Below are 22,393 nucleotides of genomic sequence, written 5' to 3' on the forward strand. Positions count from 1 at the left end.
TTATTCAAAATCACTCATATTTTCTTGCACACCATCACAATTCACATCTTCAGATGAGTGACTGGATGCTGACGAAGATGTTCCATATTCTTCTCTTTCATCAACTAGTGCCCCATCTGAGTCCACATGCATGCCCAACATTCCAGGTTTCAAAAGTCTTCTAGATCTACGACTGGTTTCAGCAGACTCCCATGTCAACACTATTCCTTCTGGTAACAACCTTTTCAGAATCTCTGTCGTCTTGAAGCGAAGAGTTCCTCTCTTTGTTAAATTCAAGTCATAAACAAGTATGTCAACATCCTCCAATTGTAATATGTCTGTGCGGCGACGATTTATATTTGTACCCTTTCTTTTTCTTTTTCCACCATTTTTTTTGTCAACTACCATCTCTGGCTTATACACACCATTGAATGGGTGTGTATTTGTGGCATACCAATGTACTTCAACACTTGTAACATCCTCATTTTCTGTAAAGACCTTTATAACTTTAGCAACCCAAAATGGATAGCCTTTGGGATCTCCATCTGCTAGCACTGCAATCATGCAACCCTCCTTAATATCATGTACTAAACCCCTATAAAGGTCTTCCATGGCTTCACGTTGTGCACGAGATCTTCTGGAACCAATATACATCTCTCTTTCCATTGCCTGTGAAGAATTAATAATACCTTGAGTTTGTTGCTGTTCAACAATGTTTACTTCCTCTTGTTCATTCGACACATTTTGTGGCCAAATAAATGGATTTTTCAAAGGTATATCTTCATTGGTTGTTGTTGAAATGATATCACTTTGATTATTGAAAAATGACTCCCACCAAACTGAATCAGCAATGTCAAAGTACTCATATGTATATCTAATACATTTTTTAATTTCTTCTAGGCAATCAGAATAATTTATATGTCTATTCTGTCTGCGTGCATTCTGAACTTCACCAACTGATTGTAATAACAATATTTTTGATGCAAATATTGGACGATCTGGAATGAACTTCAAAAATTGCAAACCTGATGACGGTGCCCATTCTGTAGTAGTTGAAAACTTCTTGCCCCATATTAGTGTTTTCCCATCAATTTTTTTTATACGAAATTGATGTTGGAAGCTAATATCATTAAGTTGTTCAATGCATTTCCCCTCACCATATGATCCTAGAATAAACCTTCGCATGTCAACAGTTTCTTCCAACACTTCAAAAGCAGGCTCTGGCATGTATGATTTCTTAATACATTCAATTAGTGATGGCAAGCTCCCAACTTCCTTCCTCCTCAATGTGACTGAAAAACGACTGAACATCTGATCAATATGGTCATGAGTGTGCCCAACAAGAAGGAAACCAACCTTTACCTTTTGAAAAATTCTCAATTCAACAAGCATGTTCAGATACCCAAAAACAACCTGATTTTTGTTTTCACGGCAAGTGTTGTCCAATTGTAGATACAAAACTTCAGGAAGATTACCAGACCAATGAGAAATCACATCATGAATTATGGTTATGGTCAGATTTGCATCATTATGAATATTTGGAGCTGTGAAGTACACCCTTGGCAACATTTTCCCATTGAAGACCATACAATCGACCAAGTGAAACTGAATAAAATTTTCCTCTTGTAGATTTTTGGGTGTGCGAACAAAATGTGGTAAAAGTGTTTTCTTCTGGTCCATACCATCAATTATCAAACCCAAATATTTATTTGGATTATCATAACACTTCTTTCGATGCTTGTACAACTTCTTCCTTTCATTTGTTTGTTGTTCGCGATGCTCCTGAAGTTCTTTGACAATTAAATCTACACAACATAAAAGAAATTCATTAAGAAATATGTTTTCATAGTTGATGACTATACAATTTTAAAAGTAAAAGTTATGAACACTTACCTCTTTCTGAGCCTTCACATTTGTCCCTTTTTGATTTAAGAGAAGCACATGTACTGCAAATCCCCATCCTTGTCTTCTTAGGAATACGAACATTATTGAATTCTTTCTTCCATATCTTCACAAAATATTGATATGTAATAAATTGGCCCTGTCCCTCAGCACTTTCTGCATATTCTTTGTATAAGTTGTAGATTTCTCGTCTTGAAAAATTATCTGGAATATGTATTGTCTCTCTATTTGGCATACACTCTCCATGCTTTGAAAAGAAATCTTTCATCCATGACATTGCAGTATTTGATAATGGCCCAAACTGTCTTTTATAACGTACTTTTGAATAAAATGTGGGATCCTTTTCCAAATTTTCTTGAATTCTCGACAGACGAAAATTCCCAATTGAATGAAACATTTTGAAAGCTTTTCTACACAATAATAAATTCCTAATATGATAATCATAACCTGACAATGTAGATTGCATGCAGCCAACTAAATATGAGTTTTGCATGCTTTTATTCATTGACAAATATCTCTTCCTGCTTTCTAATGCAAATGTGAAATCCATACGTTTCAAGCAATTTTTTTGGCAACATTCACTTGAAATGAGAGCGCTGATAGAACTTCTTCTCGTCAGATATTCTGCTCTACCCCTTGTATAACTAGAATAGTTTGCATTGATACAAAAAGGTCTGCTCCTACTCCTCGATACAATATTTCTTGGAAACATCTCCATCATTGGATCATCATTTTTATAAGGATTTTCATCATCATTAAGAGGAATGTTATCCACACTATGATCAGCTCTGATTTTCAAATTTTGACTGAGAGGATACCCTTCATCTTCCCCTTCTTCAGTGCTACTGTCATAGTCCTTAGAATTCAGACTAAATGGAAAATCTGACTCGATGTTTAATGGATATTCTTCCTCATGTACATTGTCAGTGCTACTCTCATAGTCCATAGAATTAGGACTACGTTGAAAATGTGGTTGTTTACTTATTGAAGATGCTACATCCTGTCCTTTGTCACTGCTACCTTTATACTGATTAGAATTAGGACTAACTGCATCATCCTGTTCTTCATCACTGCTGCTCTCATAGTCCTTAGAATCAAGACTAAGAGGACATTGTGATACTCCAATCTTTTGAAAATCATCATCCCGCGCTTCATCACTGTTGCTCTCATAGTCCTTAGAATCATGACTAAGAGGACATTGTGATACTCCAATCTTTTGAAAATCATCATCTCGCGCTTCATCATTGCTGCTCTCATAGTCCTTAGAATCAGGACTAAGAGGACATTGTGATACTCCAATCTTTTGAAAATCATCATCCCGCGCTTCATCACTGCTGCTCTCATAGTCCTTAGAATCAGGACTAAGAGGACATTGTGATACTCCAATCTTTTGAAAATCATCATCCCGCGCTTCATCACCGCTGCTCTCATAGTCCTTAGAATTAGGACTAACTGGACACTTTGACACTCCATTTTTTTGAAATTCATTATCACACTTTTCATCACTACTGCTCTCATAGTCCTTAGAATTAGGACTAAGTGGACACCGTGACACTCCATTATTTTGAAATTCGCCATCATGCACGTCAAAACTGCTGCTCTCATAGTCTTCAGAATTAGGACTAAGTGGACACCGTGACCCTCCATTCTTTTGAACTTCACCATCACACTCTTCAAAACTGCTACTCTCATAGTCCTCAGAATTAGGACTAAGTGGACATCGTGACACTCCATTCTTTTGAACTTCACCATCATGCTCTTCATCACCGCTGCTTTCATAGTCCTTAGAATTTGGACTAAGTGGAATCTGTGACTCTTTATTAATTTGAAATTCTCCATCCCCTCTTTCATCAGTGCTGCTCTCGTAGTCTTTAGAATCGGGACTAAGTGGAAGAATTGACTTTCTATTCATAGTGGAAGAATTCCCGCTATATTCATCAATATGAATAGAGTTGTTACGCGATGAAGATGTTGATGGTGTATAAATCGAAACTTCACCATCAGAACAATCCATCCCTTTCAAATAGAAGATGTTGAATGATACAAATGGAGTCTCCTAAGAATATTATATAGCTTAAAGAATGAAATATTCCCTCCAAAAATTTTCGTGAAAATATTTCCCTCCAAAAATTTTCGCGAAAATATTTCCCTCCAAAAGTTTGTTAGATTTATTTACCTTTATTATTTTATTCTACAATTCATTGAAAAACGTAAACTAAATTTTTTTATGAAATCAATCACTGAAATTCAAATTGTAAACTACAACTTCTATATTAATTATTCTAATAGTTAAAGTATATAATATTTACTAAAAAACTATTTTTTTTTTTTTAATTTTTATAATATATTCTAAAACAAATTAATCCTACATTCAATCCATTGTAAAATAACTCTACAATATTCGCTCTATAATAATTTAAAACAAATTATCCCACATTAATCGTACAGAAAAACATCTTCGTAATTTCACTTATATATTAAATTTCGTTATCACTATTACTTACCTCACATCCAGGTTTTCTGAAGTTCGTTGAAAGACTTGTGAATTTGTGGAGCAGCTATATTGCTATCAACAACATATTCAACGAAGAATTATCGCAATTGAAAGGTAAGTTCAATTTTTTTTCAAAATTTTCATATTAAATTAATTTAACGAAGAAGATTTTTTTTTTTAATTAATAATTTTTCCAAGCCAAGATAACAATTATGTCAATCGTGAGCATGGTGGGCCCAATCAAACTCAATCACCCAATAACCGTGGGTAGGCCGTCATCGTGGCCCCTTCCCCCAACCCATTACCGATCTTTCCCATTCACCCATGCCCTCTTCCCCCTTCTACCCTACCCATGCGCCAGCCCTTGCCACCCCCAACTCACCCACCCATGCACCCTTTCCCCAACTCTTCCTTCCCTACCCCACAACTCTCCTCCCCATAAGCCCACCCCCTAACTCCCATTCCCCTCCAATCTCAACTCCTCCCCCCCTTCCTTAACGCCGGCCCCATGGGCCCCACCCCCTAACTCCTTCCCCCTCTGTTTCCTTCCCCGTGCCCCCTCTCCCTCCACCCCCTTCTTCTGCCCCCCCCCCACCCCGCACCCTACCCCCCCCTTCTGCCCCTACCCCTACCCCCCCCCATCCCCCCCCCTACACCCTAACCCCTACCCTTACCCCCCCCCACCCTTACCCTCCCCCCACCCCCTACACCCTACCCTTACCCCCCCCATCCCCTACCCTTACCCATCCCCCCCTACCCCCTACCCGCGCCCTACCCTTACCCCCCCCCCATCCCCCTACCCCCCCCTACCCACGCCCTACCCCCCCCATCCCCCCTAACCCTTACCCCTACCCCCCCATTCCCTCCCGCCCCCTCCCCACCGCGCCAACCCCTCCCCCTCCCCGGCCCCTCCGCCCACCCCCCCCACCCCTCCCCCTCCCCCCCTCCCCCTCCCCGCCCCTCCCCCGCCCCCTCCCCGGCCCCTCCGCCCACCCCTCCCCCTCCCCCGCCCCCTCCTTGGACCCTCCGCCCACCCCTCCCACCCCTCCCCCTCCCCGGCCCCTCCGCCCACCCCGCCCCTCCCCGCCCCTCCACCCACCCCTCCCCCTCCCCCTCCCCCCCCCCCCTCCCCCGCCCCCTTCGCCCACCCCGCCCCCTCCCCGGCTCCTCCGCCCACCCCGCCCCCTCCCCGGCCCCCTCCGCCCGCGCAGTGCCACCCCCGGGTCGCCCCGCCCCGCCCCGCCCGACTACTTTTCTGCTTGAAAACCAATTTAGCTTAGTTTCCTTGCTTACACCTTCGTCTGGTTTTGATGCTCTTTACTTCTGCAACTTTGATAGCAGCATTCGGTTAGTGATTGATTTAGCAATTCTGCTTAGCATATATGTTTAATTGGTTAATTAGGTTATGGTGTGGGTTAGCATTACATGTTGTTTTATTCAATACTACAGTAGAGTAGCTCTCTCTTAGAATAGATTTTCTCTTCTTCCATCAAAGAATTAAGCTTCTTCTGACCCTATAGAAGTCTAGCTTGGAACCCTTGGGGTCTCTTGCCAGATGAGCAGTGGCAAAAGGTAGGACCTTCACTTTTACTTGTGCATATAGCATTGTCACCTCCAAGTTTGTACGAACCCCAGGTTGATAAGTAAAGCTGGTAGCCCTGGGAGTTGCAACATTATTGTTGCAATACCTAGTCTCATCATCATCATCATTATATATATATATATATATATATATATATATATATAATAGTGCTCTAAGTAAAAAATGTGCATCAGTGCGTATACTACTTGATAGAACATGGTCTTGTCCAATGGTCTTTTCCCCTTGATTTCCCTACCAAACCCACTTAAAAAAAAAACCAAGCCTACGCTCATTAACTAGCCTAATATCCATTCAGCCAACAATGCTAAATCTCAAAGAGAGAGCCCTCTATGAAGCTGGCAGGGCTAGATCCCAGCTCCAAAAGCAGTTTTGATGTTACCTCTATGATTTTGTTTTTAGCCTCGAAATTATAGAGTGATAACAGAAGTGTTGCGAGGTCTGCGGGAACCCATTCGTGACAAGCTGATGTAGCTCCTTCTAGCATACTCTTTAATTTTAGCCTCCTCAACGAGTTATACAAGTCATCTAGAAACTTACACCAGAAGATCTCGTACTGATCACTCACAGCCTAAGAGTACAAAATCTCTCCACTCACCTTAGCGATAGATTGGCTTTGACAAGTAGCTTGCTCTGATGTGAATCGATCTACTCTAGTATCCCACCAATCCTGAATCTCCTTCTTAAATATCGTTGTCACCATATTCCAAATCGGTTCTTGTGATTTCAGGTCCCGACAACGGAACCGTTTGTTGGCACAAAAATGTCATATGGGAAAGAACTTGGGTTTAGGCACAAGGGGCCAACAATGGTCTGTTATAGTCTAGGACAACACTGACATTTTCACCCTACCGAGTGTTGTGGGGGAGCGCCTCCCACCCCCCCGATCCCACCCCCAATCCGCGCTCTGAGCGAGTGTGACTCGAGAGCAGGTTGGGAGCACGCTCCCTAGAAAAAAAATGCTCCCTACATTTTCAGGAGCGTTTAGCCTTTTTTGCAATTTTTTTATGCAGTAATGTTCCAAATGCAATTATTTTTCAAAGAAACAAATAAGTTTTGAGTGGGGCAACTTAATGATCAAGCCTATGGCCCTAGTATTGATATGCGATTCATGGTAACGTTAAATTCTTAAAGTAAATGGATGAAAATGAAGATTTCATATGGAGAAAGTGGAATTTTAGATTTCATTCAAAATCCAGCAGACTTACCAGTTTTTCAGGATTTCAGGATTGCAATGTTTCCATTGAATTTTGTCATGTATTAGGGTATGGAACTCGTATTTAATCAAGAGCACCAATCCCTCTATGTACCTTGATGTTAGTGACATTGGTTGTCGAACTACTCTATCATGACCCTCCTAAAAATGTATGCATCACTCAAACAAAATCTTGACTTGACATGCTATGTTTTTTCTATCTTATGTTAATGCTTAGAGGGTGATATTAATGACAAAGATCCCTATACAGATACAGAGGTAATGACAAAGATACCTCTGGATATTAACGCTTAGAGGGTGATATTAATGACAAATATCCCGATTTTCCAACAAGACTAAAAAATTAGACATTTCTCATGGTGGAAAGAGGCCCAAGCATAAACAATAGATAATAGATTTACCTGTCTTTTATAGTTTCTAGTAGTTTTTATAACTATTGACTCTTTCATATTTATTATGATCTTTTTTTTAAACTATATATGACAATTTAAGTTTGAAGTTGGCAATTATAACTCATTAGTAATGAATTATGAATATGATGCTTCATGAATGTTGAAAGTTGTTTCATTTCATTTTACAACATTTCATTTCATGTTAGGTATTATTTGTTGTAATGGTTACACTTAGCTTACAACTACAACTTTGGTGATCAATGATGATAAATGTTATATATTGAATTTTGAAAGCTTGAAACTTTAAGGTTGATGAATCATGAGACTCAATATGTTGTATGTTACTATGTTACTAACTTGTGCACGTGGTTGATGAAGATTATAACTTCTAAATGATTGTTGTTATATGGTTCAATCTATGTTTTTTTTATGTTTTTTATATCTAATTTATAATTCTACATGTTTTTGTTGACATAGATGTATCAATATATATATATATATATATATATATATATATATATATATATAGATATATATATATATATATATATATAGATATAGATATATATATATATATATATATATATATATATATATATATATATATATATATATATATATATATATATATATATATATATATATATATATATATATATATATGACACTCTGAGATTCGCTCCAAACCGGGAGCTTTTGAAAATGTCGCTCCCGCACCCGTTTTCACTCCCGCTCCCAGGTAACACTAACCCTTTCCTAAGGATAAGGAGTCTCACCCAAGGTGTGTTGTGACCGAAACTGAGAAGGGTTCATAAGGATATCAAGGATGACCTAACCATTACTCTACATATAGCTTAAAGCATACACTCATCATAACATTATATCACTATATAGATCACATTCATATGAGGAAAGACCTTCAACATTAAAAACCTTTGAGCAGGCCCATAAATCACAACATTACACGCAAATAATACTATGCAACTGGTCCAAGTACCCATTCATATTAAATCAACAAAAGATTCATTACAATATACATTCGACATAAATCCGTGAAAAAATACATAAAATATTGTGACCACAAATTGTTCCAGATCTGAGACCAAGCCCAACATTGGTCTTCTCGCCACTGCTCCAGTTTTTTGATCGGGTTCTTCTATACCTTGGAATCCCTCAGATACCAACCTTCTTCTTCATGTTGTTCTCTCCTTTTATCTATTCCTTCATTGCTCAAACTTCAATTTGATTGTTTATTCCCTCAGCTGCTTCCCGTCCCCCTCCTTGTTCGCTCGACTATTTTTTCTTGTTCGTGACACATTTTCGCAACTTCCCCATGACTTCATGGTCTTTCTTCCTTTCCCCGTTGCCTTCCCTGCAACCTGACTGTTGCTCCTGCCACATTTTTTTCCCTCTTCATATCTTCAAAACTTACAAAATTCTAAATGAAGGCCCCAACACTTCTACAGATGGTTGTTTGAACCCCTCATATACTTGAGGAGCACATTTGGGTTCTTTGAGGAGATATCAAAAACTATTTCCATCTTCCTAAATTTCACGAAGTACTCCTATACACTCAACTCTTATCTTTGCTTTAAGTAATGCCATTGAATCCACTAGTATTCTACATAACTAATAGGGTAGAAATGTGAGTTTATTAGAGTTTTGAAATCCTCCCAATTAGTCACTAGAGGATCTCCCTCCACTCTAAAGTTTTCCATATGGATTTCTGACCAAGTGAGGGCATGGACCTCTAATTTTGGATGAGAAACACATATTTTATGTCCTTCCTCCATGTAGGGAACACTAAAATAATGCTCTAGCTATTATAACTAGTTATTCAACCTCAAAGCATCAATATCACCTTATATGGCTTGATGTAAAACTTTATCTCCATCTTCAACAGAGACAATGAATGGTTCATGACACTTGAACTGTATTGTTCCTTTTTGTGTTCTTTCTTATTTACCCGTTTGGTTTATCCCTTATATCTAATTTACCCTTTGAGATGTCCTCTAAGTTGGAACATACATCTTCTCTGATTCCCAACTTGTTCTCTAGAGCCGCCATAAGGAGACTCATGTTGTGGTTGATATCTACAACCTATTATTTTGGCCTTCAAAACCTCTCCTCTGACACATATTGAGGTTTTTTAATAGATTTATTGATCATATCTAGGGTTTTACAACTTTATGCCTAAACCAATCTAGACCCCTTAAAAAATCCCACAAAATATCCATAACCACTTGCTTTGATACCAATATGGCTCATAAACTATCTTGGATATTATACTAGAGAGTTCATCACAATATATCAGATAAAATTATACTTAAAATACGAAATCTATAATATTAAGGTTATTTTCCTTAGACTTATGGATTTATTAAGTTACATTTTCTAGAATGCAATATATAAAATGTGGAAAATAGAGAATAAACACAAATACAATTACTTACAACCATAATAACATATGATATGATATAGGCACGGGGGCTTCACTAGGGGAGCAATACCATAGCACGTGGGTTCATATTGGGGGATATCTATTGAGGAAAAAATGACATAATATATTGGGGGATATATAGGGGGTAAAGGGTTTTTATATTGGCAGGTATAAAAAATGGATCTCAAAGTTAATGAAAAACTATAAAGGGGTATAAAAAATGTTAATGAAAAAATGGATACCTACAATATGTAGTGAAAGTAGGGGTTGTTTAAATTGGGAAGGTGTATTGGGTTTGTATTGGTAGGGAGTTAAATAATGCGATTTTTAGAGGTATTTTCCAATATGTAGTCAAATTAGGGGTATTGTTTAGTATGCCATGAATACACGTGATATGCCATAGGTTCATTGAGGCTCCCGTGTGATATAGGAAACCCTTGTAGTAGAAAACGTGATTGGAAGGTGAGGCTACACTTCTATTTTATTTCTCGGAATGGAATTGGATGCAAGTATAAAGGAGGGAAACCTATGGCCCATGGGATACTATGGAATGAAAACCATTTTTTGCCTCTCTCCCTCTCTATCTAATCTCAAATTCTCTACTCATCTATGTAACAAAATGCACTAAAATAGAAAGGAACCTCTTTTCCTCAAATAGAATGGAACCACCTCCCCTCCCTCTCCCCCCCTCTGTTTCACTCTCTCCGTCTCTCTCTCTCTCACTCTCTCTCTCTCTCTCTCTCTCTCTCTCTCTCTCACGCATAATATGTCTCTCTCTCTCCCTCTCCTGCACTCTCTCACCTACTCACACTCTATCTCACTCTCTCTCCCCCTCCCTCCTCCTCTACCTCTCCCTCTCTAGATATCCCTTTCTCTCACCCTCTATCTTTCTCACTCTCTTTCACACACACACACACTCCCTCTCTCTCTTTCTCCCTTTTTCTATATCTCTCTCTCACACGCAAACACACACACACATACACACCCACTCTCTCTCTTGTCTTCTCTCTTTCTCTCTGTCTCTCTTCCTCTCCCTCTTTCTAGCTTTCTCTCCCCCATTTTCTCTCACCCTTTATCTTTCCCTCTACCTCCCTCCCTCTCTCTTTTCCTCCCTCCTTCCCTCTCCCTCTCTCCTTCTCCTCCTTCTCTGCTATCTCTTTCTAACTCTCTCCCTCCTCTACCTCTCTTCCCGCTCCTCTCTCTCTCTCTCTCTCTCTCTCTCTCTCTCTCTCTCTCTCCATCCCTTTCCCTTTCTCTATCCCCATTTCTTGATCTCTTTCTCTTTCCCTCCCTTGTTGTCCCCCTCTCATCCTCTCCCGCACTCCCTTTCTTTGTCCCTCTCTCCTTCTCCTACTTTTCATCTCTCTTTCTCTCTCTCCCTCTCCTTATCCCCCTCTCTATATCTCCCCCTCTTCTACTCTCCCCTTGTCCTGCTCTCTTGCTCTCCCTATATTTCCCTCTCTCTCCTAATTTCTCCTATTCTCTGTCTCTCTTACTCGCTTACTCTTGCGCTCTCTCAATCACTCTCCCATGCTCTCTCTCTCTTTCTCTCACTTACTCTATCTATTTCTCCCCCTATCCATCTCTCCCCATCTCTCTCACTCTCTCCTACTCTCTCCTTTTTCGTTCTCTCTTGCTCTATCTTTCTCTCTCTTTCTTTCTCCCCTTCTCTATCTCTCATGTTGCCTTTCACAATCTCTATCACTCTCTCTCCCCCCCTTCTCTCTCTCTATCTCTCTATGTATCTCTATATCCATTTTGCTCACTATTTCTATCCCTCTCCCCCTCACTCTCCCCCTATCTCTCTCCCTTTCTCTCTTATTTTTCTCTTGATTTTTATCACTCTCTCTCTCTCTCTCTCTCTCTCTCTACCTCTTCCTCCCTCTCTCCCTATCTCTCTCTCTCTCCCTCTCCCTCTCCCTCTCCATTCATCTCTATTTCCCTCTCCCTGCATTGATTTCTCTCTCCTTCACTCCCTTTACCTCCATCTCTCTTTCTCTTTCTCTCCCTCACTCTCTCTCTACCTTTCTCTCCCCCTCCCACCTTACAAGGAAAATACCCTCTAACGGAGGTTTTTGCAGAAGCCCCTATTAAAATAGCCTAAAAATCTATTTTTAGTGGAGGTCGCTAGTGGATTTGCCTGGGAAGATGTTTTAGTGGATTTTTTTTAATGATGAAGCGTTACTTTTAATGCAAATAGAAACAACAGTGCACCACCTATATATGGCACATCGATCCTTATACTAGTTGATAACAATTGACAAAGGTTAAAATTTAAAAAATCTCGGTTGTAAAATTCTTTTCACCATTTTGCTGTTATATTCCCATGAGGTATCAGTGTTCTTAATGTATTCAAACACCCCAGTACATAACTACGAACGCACCACTGCTTATACTACTTAATAGCACCAAAAAAAGGTTAATTTTAAAAAATGTCGATATTAAAATTCTTTTCTTCATTTTAGTTTTATATTCACACAAAGCGTCGGTGTTGTTTGTGTATTCAAATTCCCTGGTGCGTACTCACCAATAGAATCACTACAGGGTTTTTAACTAAAAAAAAAAATTGTTGCACTTGGAAATTGTACACATTGATGTTGTTACAAGAACACATCAAATAGGTTTAAATAAAAAAACTTATTGGTCATAAATTTCATTTTTACCTTTTACAGTGTTGTAGAGATTTGAAGCATCGGTGCTACTCTTGCCTCACTCAAGTGCCCCATCGTCGATGCTTCCCTTTCTCACCATCCTTCTGCCCCGTGCTCAGTGCATGGATTTCGAATTTTTCAAACGATGGTGAAATTTGTTTTTTTCATTTACATGTCAACTATGCCTCCCCGATGAGTAAATGTTCAGGTAATGTCTATGTTTCTCTCTAATTTAAATTTTTAGTGGATTAGAATTGTAAATTAGGTCCATAAATCCACTGTTTTTTATTTTTTTCCCCTACGAGGTGCATTCAACAGGTTTGACTCCCATCGGTAGCGATGCGATTTTTAAATTTATAGGGTGTACTATGCATGTCGATGCGTTTGGTAAATGAAAATGGGACAAGAAAAGATATAATTTTTACATCAGTGCATACGGTAAAAGTTACTCCCAGTGTGTTTTTATTTACCAAATGCACTACATGCATAATATAAAAAAAAATATAGCTTACTGCATTCGATAGCCAAAACATTTCGTTTCAGTGCGAAAAGGTTATATGTACAAACCAGTGCACAATGTTGTCTCGATGCATTGTGTTGAAAGTAAAACTAACCAATTTGTTTCTCTGTATGTGAACCAAAAGCAGTGTGTCATCTGGATGTACGCACTGTGGCTAATGCTTTCATGTTTTATGGCACACCATTTTGAGTGAATTTTTTATTTCTTCGCACACCGAGGATGATTATTTTTAATTGAAAGTTATATGTCCATATTTATAAATACATTTCTCATTTAATAAAAAAATAATGTTTTATATATGAGGCTAATGTATTTTATATGTCAATCATGTAGCAAAGACATCAACAGAGGGAGCAACAAAAAAAACATGAGAAAATGGCAGACCAATACAATATGGTCCGACCGTGGGAGGCATGAGAGAGATCTTTCTAACGATGTGTGGAAGTATGAAAATGGCACCTTGGATCGAGAGATAGAGCAGTCAAATTTGGTGACCCCAATATCAAGATATAGTTAGAGGTGGTTCGATGAGCTTTAGAGTGCAACCAAAGTTAGCACAAGTGCAAAACCTAGTGGCAAAGTGACCAAAGAATGGATCGGGCCCACGTGGAAGCCACAACAGTAGTGGGAAGAAAAAACCCACCTGACAACCTGGCCCAACAATATTACCCTGACACAATCCTTTTGATGCATAGGTCGAAGCAACTGGGATGAAAAGAGCGAGTGAAGCCCATTCGGAGGCAGTACCCCAGTAGTATAGTTTTAGAGTAAAAAAGAAATGAATTGGGCAGAAGACACCAAGACAGGAAAGTAAAGAGCCAACCAATAATATTTGAGTGGAGGATCCCACTCTCCCTCTCCATGACTCTCTCTCTCTCCCCTTTGCTCCCTCACTCTCTCTCTTTGTCTCTCCCTCTCCACCCCTCTCTCTCTCACCCCCCCGTCTCTCTCCCTCTCTCTCTCACGCACTATCCTATCTCTCTCTCTCTCTATCTATCTATCTCTCTCTCCCCCCACACTCTCTCCTCCCTTCTCTCTCTCCCCCTGCTCTCTCTCTCCGCACCTCTCTCTCTCTCTACCCCTCCCCCCGCTCTCTCTCTCTCCCCCCACACTCTCTCCTCCCTTCTCTCTCTCCCCTGCTCTCTCTCTCTCCGCACCTCTCTCTCTCTCTACCCCTCCCCCCGCTCTCTCTCTCTCCTCCCATGCCCTCGCTCACTCTCTACCTCTCCCTACCTCCTCCCCACTCTCTCTCTCTCTCTCTCTCTCTCTCTCTCTCTCTCTCCCCCCCCCTCTCTCTCTCCCCATCTCACTCTCTCCCCCTCCGCTCTCTCTCTCTCCCCCTCTCTCTCTTTCTCTCTCTCCCTCCCCCCCTCTCTCTCTTTCGTTCCCCCCCTCTCTCTTCCACACCCTGCTCTCTCTCTCTCCCTCCCTCTACCCCCCCTCTCCCTGTTCCTCTCTCTCTCTCCCTCTCCCTCTCTCTCTCCCTCCCTCCCTTTGCGCCCCCCTCACCCTGTCTCTCTCCCTCTCCCTCTCCCTCTCTCTCTCCTCCCTCTCTCGCTCTTACCCCCCCTCCCTCTCCTTCCCTCTCTCTCTCCCTCTCTCCCCCTCCCTGTCCCCATCTCTTTGCCCCATATTTATCTCTCTCTCTCCTCACCCCCCGCTCTCTCTCCCCCTCGCTCTCTCGCTCTCTATCTCCCTCTCTCTCTCTCTCCACCCATCTCTCCCCCTCTCTCTATCTCCATCCTCCCCGCACTCTCCCTTTCTCTCTCCCCCATCTCTCTCTCTCTCCATCTCTCTATATCTCTCTCTCCCCCTGCCTCTCTCTCTCCCCCTCGCTCTCTCACTCTCTCTCTTTGTCTCTCCCCCTCCCACCCTCTCTCTTCCTCTCTCTCTCGCTCACTCTCCTCTCTCTCTATATCTCTATCTCTCTCTCCCCCCTCTCTGTCCCCCCTCTCTCTCTCTCCTCTCTCTCTCTCCCCTCTCTCTTCCCCCACTCTCTCCACCTGCTCTCTCTCTCCCCCCACCTCTCTCTCTCTATCTCTCTCTCTCCCAGCCTCTCTCTCTCGCCCTCCACACTCTCTCTGTCTCTCTCCCTCCCACCTCCCCTCTCTCTCTGTCTCTCTGTCTCTCTCTCTCTCCCCATCTTTCTCTCCCACACACTCTCTCTCTTTCACTCTCTCTCTCCCCCCCTCTCTCGCTCTCTCTCTCTCTCCCCCAATCTCTCTCTCTCTCTCTTGATAGCTCCCTCTCTCCCTCCCTCTTGCCCTTTCTCCTTATCTCTCCCCCCCCCTCTCTCTCTCCCCCCTCCCCCCACTCTCTCTCTCTCTCTCTCTCTCTCTGTACCCATCTCTATCTATGTGTCTCTCTCTTCCCCTCACTCTCTCTCTCTCTCTCTCCCGCCCCCTGCTCTCTCTCTCTCTCTCTCCCTCACTATGTCCCCCCTCTCCCTGTCTCTCTCTCTCCCCCTCTCCCTATCTCTCCCCCCACTCTCGCTCTCACCCTCCCTCCCTCTTTGTCTCCCTCTCTCCCCCTCTCTCTCTCCCTCTCCCTCTCCCCCTCTCTCTCTCCCACTCCCTCTCCCCCTCTATTTCCCCCATATTCTCTCTCTCTCTCTCCCCTCTCCCCCCACCTCTCTCTCTCACTCTCCCCAACCCTTGCCTCTCTCTCCTGCTTTCTCTCTCCCCAACCCTCGCCTCTCTCTCCCACTCCCCACCCCCCCTCTCTCTCCCACCATCCCCCCTCTCTCACTCCCTCTCTCTCCCCACTCTCTCTCTCCACCCATCTCTCCCCCTATCTCTATCTCCCTCCTCCCTGCTCTCTCTCTCCCCCCCACCATCTTTCTATCTCTCTCTCCCTCGCTCTCTCACTCTCTCTCTTTGTCTCTCCCTCTCTCTCGCTCCCTACCCCCTCTCCCTTCGTGTCCCTCTCCCTCTCTCCCCCCCTCTCTCTCTTTATTCCACTCTCTCCCCACACCTCGTCTCTCTCTCTCTCTATTCCACTCTCTCCCGAACCCCCTCTCTCCCCATCGCTCCCTCTGTCTCCCTCGCTCCATCTCTCTCTCTCTCTCTCACCCCCTCCCACCTCCCTCTCACCTCCACCCTCTCTCTCTCTTGCTCTTTCCACCTGTCTCCATCTAGCTCCCCCTCTCTCTCCCCCTTCTCTCTCTCTCTCTCTCTCTCTCTCTCTCTCTCTCTCTCTTGCATTCCCTCTCTCTCTCTCTCTCTCACTCTCACCCTCCCTCCCTCTTGCCCCTGCCCTCTCTCTCTCTCCCCCCACCTCTCTCTCCCTCCCTCTCCCCCTCCCCTTGTGCTCTCTCTCTCTCTCCCTCCCTCCTCCCCACTCGCCCTCTGCATCTCTCTCTCTCCCCCCCACTCCACTCTCTCTCTCTCTCTTTCTTCCACCCTCTCTCTCTCAAACCCTGCCTCCCTCTCTCCCTCCCTCCCTCTCTCCCTCCCCCTTTCCCTCTTTCACTCTCTCTCCCTCTCCCCCCTCTCTCTCATGCCTCTCTCTCATGCTCTCTCTCTCTCTATCTCACGTGCTCTCCCCCCCTCTCTCCCCTCTCTCTCCTCCCCTCACTCACTCTCTTTCTCTCTCTCTCCCCCCTCACTCTCTCCCGCTCCCTTCCTTCTCTCTCTCTCTCCTTCCCCCTACCTCCCTGCTCTTTCTCTCTCTCCCTCCCCCTACCTCCCCGCTCTTTCTCTCTCTCTCCCTCCCCCCCTTGATCTCTATCCCTCTCATCCTCGCTTGCTTGATCTCTCTCTCTCTCTCTCTACCTCCCTCTCCCCGCCTCTCTCTATCCCCATCTCTCCCCTCTCTTTGTCTCCCTCCACCCGCTCTCTCTCTCTCCCTCTCTCTCTACCCCTCCCTCTCTCTCTCCCCCTGCGTCTCTCTCTCTCTCCCCCTAGCTCTCTCACTCTCTCTCTTTGTCTCTCACTCCCCGCCCTCCCCCCACTCTCTCTCTCTCTCTCTCTCTCTCAATCTCACCTGCCCTCTCTCTCCCTCCCTCTCTCTCTCTTTGTCTCTCCCCCTCCCACCCTCTCTCTTCCTCTCTCTCTTGCTCACTCTCTATCTCTCTATCTCTCTCTCTCCCCCTTCCCCCTCTCTCTCCTCTATCTCTCTCCCCTCTCTCTTCCCCCCTCTCTCTCTCCACCCACCTCTCTTTCTCTCTCTATCTCTCTCATCCTCTCTCTCTCCCCCTCCCCACACTCTCTGTCTCTCTCCCTCCCACCTCCCCACTCTCTCTCTCTCTCCCTCCCCATCTTTCTGTCCCACACTCTCTCTCTCCCCCCTCTCTCACTCTCTCTCTCTCTCTCCCCCCCCTCTCTCTCTCCCTCTCCCCCCCCTCCTCTCCCCCTCTCCCTCTCCCCCCCCCCCCTCTCTCTCTCTCTCTCTCTCTCTCTCTCTCTCTCTCTCTATATATATATATATATATATATATATATATATATATATATATATATATATATATATTCCACTCTCTCCCCACCCTCTCTCTCTCTCTATTCCACTCTCTCTCCCCCTCTCTCTCTCGCTCTCTCGCCCCACTCTCTCTCTCTCCCTCTCTCTCTCCCCCCTCAATTTCTCTATCCCCCTCGCTCTCTCTCCCCCTCTCTATCTTTATCATTATTATTATCATTATCTTATCATTTAACATGTACAATCTACATCATCTAACAAAGAAAAACATATTATCAATTAAAAAAAAATCATCATATTATTTCAACAACACAATTATTCATACATTTATGAAATTTTAAAGAAAGATAATTTCACTGTTTTTTTGTAATATACCTATTGTGATTTACCCCACGTAAAGTAATTTTTAAATTACCAATCAGTTATTCAAACCTGCGTAAAAGTAATTTAAATTACATTTCAGTTACAACTAATTCTTGGCATTGGTTAAAGGAATCAGTGAGCACCCTAACAAGGGAAAAGAGGGGGAGAACTGAAGAAAGAAACAGAGAGAGAGAAATTCCATGAGAGAACAAAGGCAGAAGAAGGTTAAGTCTGGAAATGATCAGATAACCTGGAAACAAAGAAGGTTAAGTCTGGTAGTGACCAGATAACCTAGCACTGGTGTGCATGTGTCTTGTTGAGGGCTGTAGGCCTGCAGGACTGCTCGGGGGGAGAATCCAGTGAAGTGGATCTCAAGGTTGGGAGGATAAGAGCAAAGTGAATGCAGGTGACTTCTGGAAGTGAAACATCGGTAGCAGGCTATCCAGGTATGCATTTTCTAACAAAACTATAGAATATAGAGCTTGAATAAACAAACAGGTGACTTGCTTGTGAAACTACTTCTGACTCGGGTGAATCAGGTATGCTTCCAAGTTGACAAGTTACTGACTGAAAATGAATATACTGTGAAACTTACTGAGTGATTCTGGATTTTATCTCTTGTTGAAATACTGTTAATATGCACAGTAAAATTACAAGTAGATGTTAAGGAGTCTGGACCCTAGATTCTAGATTCTGTTATTAATTATCGTAAACTTGCAGTAGGGTTTCATCATCCCAGCTAGCATTGCATATGTTATTTGACTACACGGGTGTAGTTATAGCAGAAAAGGCAGGTTGTAGGCCGAGAGGCGTAATCTGTTAGTGGGTAATAACCACCTTAGCACAGCCTCATTAGAGTGTCTGCAGCACTGTATCGTGCTGGCATAGCCATGGCGCTACAGATAAGGATGAAGTCTTAAACAAACGAGCATATACAAAACAGTGAAACGGAATAAGTTAACGCTCGGCCGAAGCATCGAGCACCGACTGTGGTCGGATAGACACATCATGATAACAGAAGTAAACACCGACTGTGGTCGGCTAACCCTTCAGGAGGCAGGGGATAATCATATAACGGTTTAGAAGTAAATGTTATTATGAACAGGAGAAAACTGATGAGTTAATTCAGTACAGAACTTATCATAGAAAACGTATAACATAAAAGAAACTGACAATACATTCAGTTCTAAATCTCCGAAGCTTATTGATGTGCAAATAAAGCAAGAAACGGAATCGAAATCATTAAAGGAAGAACTGTACATGTTACATGGGAAAATACAACCCTGTAATGCATATATTCACCGTTAATATATAAAGAAACAGATGCATAATATTCTGTTAACCAAGGGCGTCTGGTCCGAAGCTAGTCGGACGGAGACCAGCAACACAATATCAGAGTCGCGTCCGGAAACAGTAAACAAAACTATATATAGTTCTTGACCATGCTGCTACTAAACTGGCAGAGTGATAGTATTAGTCCAACTATTAATAACCACTGTAAGAGAACGGCAACACAGAAGACATGCATGATATGCGCAGTCAATGATATACATATATTGTACAGTTCATAAGTTATATAACAAAACCCAGCATCCATGTGATGGAATCACGGATAAGGAAACCCTGTTCAACTATTAACACAGGAAACCCAATAAATTACTTGAACTGTCGTTCCAGGTCTGTGACACGGCCGGACCAATATTACAATGTATAACAGGAAAATAAGACCAAGATATGCATGCCTCAGGGGCAGCATGTTAAGCAAATAACAGAACATAAACGTGTGCCGAAGCACTTCCATTTAAACAGAAATTAGCCAGACCTCGAGAGGTACCGAACGCCATTGGGAGGGTTCTCAGTGGAGAGATACCCCGGCGTCCAAGTAAGTAAACCTCATCGATCATGGGTCTGCATTCAAACGTAATATAACCCGTTCAAAACTCTGAAAATGGAACCCTTTTATGATACGCGTAGCAGGTTAAGTGTGGAAGACTCACCTGGTACGCTGGAAGATTCAAGCCTTCAGGCTTAGTCTTGACGGACGGTTGAGAAGCAGGTGGAACAACCCCGGCTACATGCCCTGATCACCAACAAATTCATCATAAGTTCGAACAGCAAACGACCGAAACAAACTGTATTAAAATGCCGTGAGCCTCCATAGAGTTAAGGGATAATACCTGTTGCAGTGTTGGGGTGCACTGTGTAACCTTCAGGGAGGAAGAACGCAAACGAGACGATGGCAAACTCGAACCCGGAACTACCATAGCAGAGGGGCTGGATGAGCCGAGAGAATAAGGTGCAAATGAACCCCGGTTCTGTAAGGAAGAAATTATAAACCCTCGTAAACCCTGTCAGACCATTCCACCGTTGGATTGTAAGATGAAATCTCCACCGTTGAAGAGAGGCGGGAAGCCATTGCACTGGAATCGAGATTCCAGTTCCCGATGCATCACATGGCCTCATGAGCCGGATCAAGCCACATAACCCTTGCAAGTACGAGTGTAGTAAAGAACGGAGCGAGCTGGCACCTGGGTACACTGTGGCAGGCCGTGAAGACCGTGCCGAGTTGTGGTTAGATGGTGGCTAGGTGTAGGATGTACATGCATCCCTGTTGGAGCACACCACCATAAATCGTGTACACTCCATAACGTTAACAACCAAAAGCATTGCGACATTATAAACTCATATATTTCTCCTTTAGCGTGACAAGGTTGGGTGGATTGAAATATAGTTTGTTAAGGTATAGGTTAGGAATGCCCTTTTCATAACCCGCGTATCTATTAACGCATGAAAATCAAATGAGCATGATGCTTGTATATTAAGTATATATATATATATATATATATATATTAAAGATACCTGCTGGATACAAGTCAGGGTAAATATATATATATTGAAGTATCTGCGGGTTATATATGTTAAGCATAGACATATATAAATTTAAGTACCTGCAGTTTATATGTTAAATGAAGGTGTAAATACATGTAAAAAAAAAAAAATTCTTAGAGGTGTGACAAATTGGTATCAGAGCCAAAGGTTGCAATACTGGTGCCTTTGGGAATTGGTAAGCGGAAAGGATATTGAAGTACACCATCAGTAGGCATTAACTCAGGTATGAGTTTAATCATACACATATTCATTTATGTCGTACACTACTTTCGGCATGACAGGTGTGATTCATGTTTATAACTTCTTTGAGAAGTAGGTGATAAGTTGTTGCATAACTACGTTCATAACGTTGGATTCCTGATGAGGATAAAAGACAATGAACTTTGGTCGCACTTAAGAACAATATTGAACACACAGTGAGGAAGTGACGATCAACTACCAACTTTTGATTTGCACATATGGCAATAACAACAATGCATATATTGAACTAGATTGAAATTACAATGAACGAAACTTAATAGGCCAATGCATGGGTATAAATCAGGGGAACATCCTTGAATAGGATGAAAAAATTGTTTTAAAAAGAACATTAGAAGAACCCCTTTAGATATTGAAAACATGCAATGAGTCCAGCAGCGAGACTTGATTTTCATAACTAACTTTTGATTCAGTCTTGTCATGGATGCATGAAGACGATTGGTAGTTGAGATTGGTTAGTGTTATATGACTAACCCATAGAACTTATATGCATTAATTCAATTGGACTAAGATTGTTACAATTCGTAAACAAGATCAATCATGTTAATCATTGCTTGTTGGGAGATAAAAAAAAAAAAAAAACCATTGGAGCCTCGATTAAATGATGGTTGCATTTATCTCTACTATGGGAATGATGGATTTCTTATGCATGTTGCATTTCAGTGTGAAGTCAAGGGTAGAGGCATGTTCAGTGGGTAACATTTCTAGGTCCCATTCATGGTATAATCACATGTGATAATTATTCATAAATAGACTACCTGTGTTAATACAGTTGTCAGTAAACTCTAATTACCTTCCCCAACCATAGATGCTTCCAAGGAAAAGGAAGCAAGGAGAAGGAAGAAGACCGTGCTGTAGAGACAGACGGAGATGGGAAAAAGAACTCGCTAAGTTTGGTAATGACCAGATAAACCAAGCTTTGAGTATTAGAATCTTGCAGAAGACTCTAAGTCTTGGGATGACTAGTTAAGCGCTCGATGTGCATGTGAGTATTCCCTTGACCATGCTTAAGAAGTTGGAAAATGATAACTATAGTGTGTTGCTGTTAATGATTTTCGTAATGTCTCCTTGAAGTCATTATTCTGAAATGGACACATAGTACTGTTATGATAATTGTTGCATCTAGCATCAAGTGGTAACCTTGGTGCGTGTGTGACACTTAGGAGATTATGCTTCTAATTGCATAAGTAGAGCAATTGCTTTCGGTAAGGGTGGTTTAAACTTGTTAGTTATGCATGTTGACCCAAGAATAAGATAAGTGTCTTGTTCACTT

At 42.4% G+C, this 22,393-nt stretch overlaps 1 protein-coding gene across 1 annotated transcript; it reads right to left on the reverse strand.

Annotated features, from left to right (window-relative positions):
- Positions 1-19,277: 19,277 nt before the first annotated feature.
- On the reverse strand, positions 19,278-20,530 carry LOC149201592 (uncharacterized). Its single transcript, XM_089399777.1, has 3 exons — positions 20,151-20,530; positions 19,971-20,053; positions 19,278-19,881 (listed from the first exon to the last, which is right to left on the reverse strand). The coding sequence occupies exons 1-3, from the start codon at positions 20,434-20,436 to the stop codon at positions 19,867-19,869; spliced, it is 384 nt and encodes a 127-aa protein (XP_089255903.1). The 5' UTR covers positions 20,437-20,530; the 3' UTR covers positions 19,278-19,866.
- Between the last annotated feature and the right edge of the window lie 1,863 nt (positions 20,531-22,393).

This window comes from Pinus tabuliformis, chromosome 2_1, assembly GCF_031772625.1.
Source record: "Pinus tabuliformis cultivar Carrire ecotype Pingquan chromosome 2_1, CPIR1, whole genome shotgun sequence".
Classification (NCBI taxonomy): Eukaryota; Viridiplantae; Streptophyta; class Pinopsida; order Pinales; family Pinaceae; genus Pinus; species Pinus tabuliformis.